This window comes from Sinocyclocheilus rhinocerous, unplaced genomic scaffold (genome assembly GCF_001515625.1).
Source record: "Sinocyclocheilus rhinocerous isolate Xijiao unplaced genomic scaffold, SAMN03320098_v1.1 scaffold1619, whole genome shotgun sequence".
NCBI lineage: Eukaryota > Metazoa > Chordata > Actinopteri > Cypriniformes > Cyprinidae > Sinocyclocheilus > Sinocyclocheilus rhinocerous.
This window is the reverse complement of record NW_015649446.1, coordinates 238867-247403: the sequence shown is the minus strand read 5'-3', so window position 1 is coordinate 247403 and position 8537 is coordinate 238867. Positions and strand designations below refer to the sequence as shown.

The 8537-nt window shown below is 40.0% G+C and overlaps 1 protein-coding gene across 1 annotated transcript in view; it reads right to left on the bottom strand.

The window, feature by feature from the left end:
- LOC107710563 (leucine-rich repeat and calponin homology domain-containing protein 2-like) overlaps window positions 1-8537 on the bottom strand; it is a 77314-nt gene that overhangs the window by 47206 nt on the left and 21571 nt on the right. The window contains exons 3-7 of the mRNA XM_016515371.1: window positions 4668-4812; window positions 3439-3565; window positions 3237-3342; window positions 2921-3057; window positions 280-410 (exon numbers count right to left, since the gene is read on the bottom strand). Of these exons, the coding sequence (XP_016370857.1) occupies window positions 280-410; window positions 2921-3057; window positions 3237-3342; window positions 3439-3565; window positions 4668-4812 (646 nt within the window). The remainder of the gene's footprint in view (window positions 1-279; window positions 411-2920; window positions 3058-3236; window positions 3343-3438; window positions 3566-4667; window positions 4813-8537) is intronic.

Sequence of the window (8537 nt, the reverse complement as noted above, 5' to 3'; positions counted from 1 at the left end):
TACCAGTCGTTTTTGTAGGCATTAAACTGCCAGAATTTTAAAAGACGATATCTCCGTTTGCATTGAACTTTCAGCTTCGTAACTTTGCAGATATTGTTTATGATCAAACAGCAACATTACACACTAACTAACATTAAAAAAGTGAAATCGCAATCAACCACCCCTTTAAAAAAATATGATTGATGGGGCTCTGAAAGTGCTGTTACTCATAGTTGTTAAAATATATGTGTGCTTACAAAGTGGCATAGACATGAGAATGAAAGGCAAGGCTGTAGGTACCTGTCTGTCAGCTGCTGAGGCAAGCAGCGTTTTCCCAGAGAAGGCAGGTCAAGTGTGTCTGGTTTTTTATCCAGGCGACATGCCTGCAGGTTTAAATACTTAAAGATGTGGATCTTTCCCTTTAGGCAGACCTGAAAGCAAAGAAGAAAATTAATCTCAAAACTGTCAAGGTGGGACAATACAAAACAGCAGAGAAATTACAGCCTCTCTAAAAAGTCTTCAGACCACTTATAAACAGACACACTACCTTATAAACAGACACACTACCCAAAATACTTTGATTCAGCAAGGATGCATTAAAGGATTAGTACACTTCTGGAATAAAAATTGTCTGATAATTTACTCACCCTCATGTCATCCAAGATGTTCATGTCTTTCTTCAGTCGCAAAGAAATTAAGGTTTTTGAGGAAAACATTCCAGAATTTTTCTCCATATAATGTATAAAAGTATATAAATTTTTATGTTTTTTATAAAATGACCAATCGTTTCACTAGATAAGACCCTTATTCCTCGGTTGGGTTCGTGTAGAGTCCTTTGAAGCTGCACTGCAATTATAGGACCTTCACTATAATTGGACTTTGGAAGTCCATTATATATAGAACAATCCTGGAATGTTTTCCTCAAAAACCTTAATTTGTTTGCGAATGAAGACAGAAAGACATGAACATCTTAGATGACATGAGGGTGAGTAAATTATCAGGAAATTTTTATTCTGGAAGTGAACTACTTTAAATTGATCAAAAGTGACAGTAAAAAGTACTTTTTTGCTGTCTAACAGTATAAAACATTTATTTTAAATTGTAATAATATTCCACAATATATCACCAACCACAAACTTTTGAACAGTAGTGTATATGTATACATAAACATGCATACATACAGACATTATGTTAAGCCAATTCTCATGTAAATATTTACATTCAGTGCAATGCAACAATTTATTTAAGATTGGATTTATGTTCATTTCACACAGAAATCTGTTTGTTTCATTAATATAATAATAAGATATATATAATAATAAAAGTCAACAAAGTCACAGACTGATGTCTACCTGTACGTGCACACACTTTCTCTCTGGGGGTATTGCCAAGTAATTTCCAAGGAAAACTACATATTCTGTAGATAATTTCAGTAACAGGAAGGACTGGCTGTCCTCCAAATCTGCGTGTCGCAGCAAGACGAGCCATAGTAAAAGATCTTTTGTTATCAACAGACCGAAAAAAAAAACATTTTTATCAGTATTTTGTCATTTTCTGTCAAAAACATTTAACTAAAATGAAAAGTAGGAAGGAAAAAAACCCTTCTCAACATCTCGCATCTGAGCTATTGTTTCCTAAAACGTAAGGACAACATATTCTGATGAGATTAAATCTGAACTTTCAGACCACTGTACTTTGATAACACTGAGGCTAGAACAACGCAGTCCTGCACATCATCACATTTGCACATTTTTATTTTATTTACAGCCCACAGCCATGTACAGGAGCCATGTACCTTTCAAACCAGAGCAACACTGGAGTAACTTGGGCTAAGTGCATTGCTCAAGGGCACAGTGAGATGGCTCAGTGGTTGTGAACACAGCACCTAGGCAATGTGGGTTTGTGGTTAATTTTCTACAGAAAAAAAAAAAAAAAGATTTAAAGGAAAATAGACATAACTACACAGAGAAAATTCTTAAGTAGTCCTCAGGATATTGTGATATGAAAAGAATACAGGAAAATTTGTGTAATCATTCTGGGGTTATTTTGTAGGTAGTGAATCTGCATAGAAAATAAAAATATTTTTTTTTAAAAAGTTTGTTTTTTTTGAGTGTGGACCATTCTTTTAGAGCTGAACTATTTGGGGAGAAAAATTAGGTGTTCACACTTGGTTATATTCTTTACAAGAACCAACTCAAGCCTCTTTCAGCGAACACAAAAAAATATTTTCCCCATTGTTTTTGACCCATTAAATAATATATTATGATTTTTATTGTAATTATCATCAAAAAAAATAAATAAATCAAGAAATATATTGTAATGATATTATACTGTAAAAAAAATTGTATTTAATAAAATAATAGAAATATTATTTAACAGTAACAGTAAATAACAGTAACAGTAAAACTGTACAATTATAATACCAAAATTTACATTTATACAAGCTTTTTAGCGTTTTTTGGCTCTCTGAAACTGCAGCACATTTATTTAATTCAATTGCAGCCTTTGTGATTTAATAATCACACTAAGCCATACTATGATATTGACTTAAATTAATCTTCCAAATAAATGATAAGTTACACAAACAGAAACGGTAACACTGATAACACTGTAATACTAGCCTTTTCCACTGCAATTCATTTGACCACAGGTGTTATGCACTCTTTTTGTGTTTTTTTGTGTTTGTGTGGTATATCTTTTTTTGTTGTTGAGGGGATTATTCTTGGCTCATGTAGCACCTTAGGTGAGATATGAACAAAGAAAAACACTATCATCATTATTGCATCAATACACCTGATATTTTAGGGATTTTCCATTGGCAGCCACTGGATGGCGCTAACAGAAAAGAAATAAACAACCGACAGTAACAACATTGAAAAATCTTCAGCTTCAGCTCAATACATGTGAAGAGATAGACAGCAACAGAGGAGTACAGACACACCTGGGCAGGAGGAGACTGCATGGGGTTGTTGTCAAGAACGATGTGCTGTAACTGCTTAAGTTTGTGGTAAGATATGGGAATCTCAGTGATTTTATTACAGGAGAAATCCAACCTGATCAATGGCAGATCGGACAACTCTGTGAGAAAGAAAATAAAGAAATATATAATGGGAATTTCCGTCCTAACTCATAGTATTAACATAACTAGTATACACACTAAATGTGCTTAATGTCAGTGTATATACAGCAAAGATTTTGTCGTTTTATCTGACGATGATGCTTTTGTTGACATATCTGTGTTGTGTATGTGTCTATACCATCTGGTAACACTTGTAGACAATTTCTTCGTATGTTAAGTTCTCGTAACGCGAGGAGTTTCCCCATTTGAGCAGGAAGCACCTGGATCTCATTACAGCTGATGTCCTGAACATAGGAAACACATATACTGTAAACAAACATCACAGAAACACAGACATTATTATATACAATACAGTCACGCATGTATTTCCACACACTGACCAATTCCATGAGGTCTTTGGCCTTTCCGATCTCTTCAGGAATAGACGGGAGTTTATTGTTGCTGACCACCAGTACTTTCAGAGGAAGATTGAAGAGAAACTTGGGGAGAACGGACAGCTGATTTCGACTGAAAACACAAGGATTGGATTCAATAAATACACATTTCATCCTCTATCATTTTCTCTAATGAGAGAACCCACAGAACAACTGAAATGAATTAAACCCCTTACAGTTGCTGGATGATAGCAACTACCATTCTGCAAAGGACTCTTGTGTCTCTCATGTTGACCAAGGCTGCATTTATCTGATCAAAAATATAGTAAAAACAGTAATATTGTAAAATATCATTACAATATTAAAATAACGAATGTAATTTATTCCTGTGATGACAAAGCTGAATTTTCAGCATCATTACTCCAGTCTTCAGTGTCACAGGATCCTTCAGAAATCATTCTAATATGCTGATTTGCTACTCAAGAAACATTTACTATTATTATCAATGTTGAAAACAGTTGTGCTGCTTAACATTTTTGTGGAAACCTTTCAGAATTCTGTGATGAACAGAAAGTTCCAAAAAACAGCATTTGTTTTAAATAGAAAACTTTTGTAACATTATGTAATGTATTTATTGTCTTCAAATACCTTGAAGTCAAACATGCTTAAATGGTAATAATATTTAAATTGTTTTTACTGTATTTTTGATTAAATAAAACATTAGAACAATAGTGTATTTTTCACCAAATTGCCAGTGTTCAATCAGGGTTTAAATCCATTTCTATGAGTCCACGATACAGTTTCATTTAAAAGACATATTTTTTTTACAGCTTGAACAACGATAGTTGGCATGGAAGCCAGAGGCCAAGGTAGTCTTAGAAATAGATCAGTATAATGAGATGTCAAAGTGAGTTAACAGACAAAGACATCATAGTTGTCACGATACGCTACTGTGAGGAGCACGGAGCGAGGAACGAGGAGACGTGGCGTAGACTTCAAACAAACAGACTTTAATTAACATCCATGGAACCAGGAACACACGTAGCGGGGAAGGACGAACAATACTGGACAAAGAAACTAGGAACCGAACTCACATTAAATACACTTGACTTGACGAGACACACCTGGGAGCAATAAACAATCAAACACATGGGAAAACTAGGTCAGGGTAGGCACATGGAGGAGGAAAAACACACAGATAGAGTCCAGGGGCATGACAATAGTGTGGGTATTACCTGATGTTCAGGTAGGTGAGCATCTGTAGGTTGATAATGGCCTCTGGAACCACTTTTATGCAGTTGTGGTAGAGGTTTAATGATTCCAGCGGCGCAAACATACAAACTTCTGGAGGGATTTCACAAAAATGGTTTTTCGACAAGTCTATAAAGAAAAAAGATAAATCAGATAAGTCAGTTTAACACACCAGATGAGATCAATAGAAAGATACAGAGACATATTTACAAACTAATTATGCATGCTAGTGTACCACACATCCAAACAAAAAGTTTGAAGCCCTGTTACTCAGGACTACTGTCTACAAGAGAAAGAATAATTTATTTATTGGATAATTAACTGGTTGATTAGTCTGATCTATAGGAGTTTCACCTTATCAGACATTGACAAAGCAGCAGTGTAACACACACACAGAACAAGAGAGAAAGAGCGAATGGGGGGGTTTGACTGTGACTGTGTTTGCATGTTCAAGACAGACTGTCAGTCTGGGGTTTTTCAGTGACTCTTCCTGCCGTCGTTATGCCAGTAGGTGGCAACAAGTGACTTGAATCATTCTCCACTGATTTGTTCAAAACCACTGAATCATTCACAAACCAATGTGTGTAACTCAGTGGTTGATCTTATTTTGGCTTCACATTGGGACCATTTTGACTGGAAGAAAAAAGAACTGTGTATGAAATATCAGCCCTCATCCTCAAATCGACATCAATCTCAAGCTTCAACCAATCAGAACTGAGTTATCATTACCATAGTGTTGCCATGGGAGCAGACATGCATGCAGAAGAAAAGTCATGTCAACTTCCTCTATCATTTATTTCCTCTTTGAAAAGAGAAAGAGTGTATGTGAGAAATATAAAAGAATGTAGCTATGTCTAAGCAGACAGAAAAAGCAGTAAGACAAACAGAAAGGGATTGATTTTATTTCAGAGACCTTTTGAGCACATTAGATATCACATCTTTCAGGAGTTTGAGAACAAATGCCAGCAAATAACTTTTATGGGCTTGGCACTTCTCAGCCAATGAAAAAAAAACATATTTGACTGTGTGCAGCTGAGGTTGCCAACCTGAAGCTGTGCTGCCTGGCAACCATAGATATGTATAGCTAGATGCCCTATTAGCAGTTGTTTCTATGGGCCGCTATACGTAAGCCATCCGCCATATTAGAATGTCAAAGCCGGTCCGTGAGCACTCGAGAGCAATGCCGGTGCATCTGCACTGCAACTGTAGTTATACACACATTATTATCCATTAGGGCTGGACCAGAATATTCGATTATTCGAATATTCGTTCGGTGGGTTGGCATTCGATTTTCAATTTTGAGATTCGAATATTTTTTTTTTTCTCAAACACCTGGCTGAATGTAAGGACATTCTCATTCGCGCTTGAATATGAATCGCCCATGAGTGAACGTCGTGATTCAGTTCATCTGGAAGAGAAGACAAAAATGCCCAAGACCTCAGCTGTGTGGGAGTGTCACGGGCAGGGTGTACTAGAGCCCAGGCAGGACGACGAAGATGACGAATAAAAGGATATTTAATAATACGACAACAGGAGATCCAGACAGGGTAGACATCAACATTCAGGGTAACATTTAAAATAACCGACCAACTCGAATACCAGAGACAGGAACAGATATAGGGCAGATAACGAGGGGCAGACAGGTGAGCACAATGAGGTGATTAACTAATAACGAGAACAGGAACAACCAAATAAGGACACAGAGGGAGAAACCACAATCAACAGTCCACAGGGGTGTGACAGATCGCCCCCCTCCCGGAAGGCACGTCCTCGCGCTGTGGAGACAGAGGGAGGGACGGAGGGGGACAAAGGAGTGGATGCGGGATGGAGACAGGGGAAGGCAAAGGGCTGGCAGGCAGACAGACATGACAGGTGGAGGCTCTGGCGGAGGATGGATATCCTGGAGGAGGCCGGCAGACCGAGACCAGGGGGGCGACGAAGGAGGGAGGAGCCAGGGAGGAGACAGGAGGGACCCGGAGCAGGAGGAGCTCAGCAGGACCCAGGCCACAGCCATAACAGCGGCCCACGGTGGAGCCGACGGTGGGAGGAGCCATGGAGGAGGGATGGCTGCTAACTCCAGGGGGCCGACCAACAGGTGGAGGAGGAGCCCAAGGCGGAGAGCCAACGAGCCAGGGGGATGCCATGGTGAGTGGCGACCCGTTTCTCGCCAGAGTCCACTCCACGAAGGCGGCAAATTCCTCCCGAGGACCATCTTCGGACGACCGCGCTCTGCACTCGGCGTTCAGACTTGACTCATAGAAAGCGCAGAGCGCATCATCCGGATAGCTGGTGACGTTAGCGACCATCAGGAACAGTCGGGTATGGTCCTCGAGAGTCCTGCTCTCCTGCTCCAGCAGGAGGAGGAGGAATTCGGGGCGCATGAAGGGATCCATGGGGTAAACACAACGGAAAGAAAAACACTGAGGAAAAACCGGAAAACAAGCCCTGCTGGCATGAGGCGTGTCGCTTCCGGCTCGCGCTGTTCTGTAGTTTATTAAAAGTTGATTAATTCTGAACGTGTCGCGTGTCCATATTGCATCAAAATGCGACACTGCACTCCCTTGGGTCTGCAGCAACACACCAGCAACAGTTAAAGTCTGTCTACACTGGACGCGACAAAGCGACCGTTGAAAATCATTCGAAATTTGTGTCAGTATGTCATAAATAGAACGCAGCAGCAGTTTACTGTCGGGAATTTGTTGCGCCACGCAGCGCCGCATCCAGTGTAGACAGCATGTATTTTGTCGCGGCGCGGTATCCGGTGTAGACACGTGTTGAGAGAAGAATATGTTCAGCCCCCTCCCTCCGAAGCTTCGAATATTCGGTGTTGATTACTACCGAAGCTTCGAAGCTCAAAAAATTGTATTCGGACCAGCCCTATTGTAAACACTACTTTTCTGTAACATGTTGCCATTGGCAGAGTACTAACTCTGTGGTCCGAACAAATTTACCATGTAAGTGTCATGTTGAGAGGAAATAACCTTTACAGGTGTATATTAGAGCCAGTTCATACTGTATATGTTGTATGATTATTGATTTTTACGGGAAGGCTTTAGTGCCATAAATCTCAACATGGAAACTGGATCAATACTGCTTTGCTTTACATGAGGGAATGACTTTAATTCACTTTCCCTTTCAGTCTCAAGCAATTTCACTGCATGCTTGCCTTTTCTCGTCTCTCTCGGCCATGTGTAATGCTTTGCTAAATGTGTCTCCTGTAAGGTCATTTGGAAAATGTGTCCTGCCATTGTATGAGGAGCGGATTGCCCACCTGTAATCTTTTGAAAAGTGTTTTCCTTCACAATGTTCCACAAAGTGCCCTTTTATCCACAGAGCTCACACGCACGGCTTACTCGTGAAGATGTTAAACGCCACATCGAGCAAGACTTTACTTTCGGGTGAATAGCTCCATTGCTGCTTTACCTGAAATAATCCTGTTGGCTGTGGCGGAGGTTAACGCGCGTCTCCCTGAGGATGCGACGTCAAAGAAACTGTAGCTGTGCTTCAGAGAGCTGACACAGGTTTGAGCGTCGTGACTCTTGACGTAGCCCGCTAAGTGAAATGTGAAAAATAGTGAATGCAGTGGGTAAGTGACTCTGACATCCGCTATGGTAATACTAGACAGCGTAAAAAGATGTCACCAATGAAGGGTTTGAATCTTGAGCTCTACCTCAGAACCATCTCTGCCTTTTTCTCCCACTGAGGCATCAGTCTTCCCCTGAGGGAGGGGAAGATCCTGTGAAACGCTTGATCTTCTGGCTCTCTTTTAAGTTTTAGGTTTTTCCGGCTTGACAAGTCCGACAGCCAGATGTGTGCGGACGCCTCATCAATGATGGGATGATGTAGACTAGCGC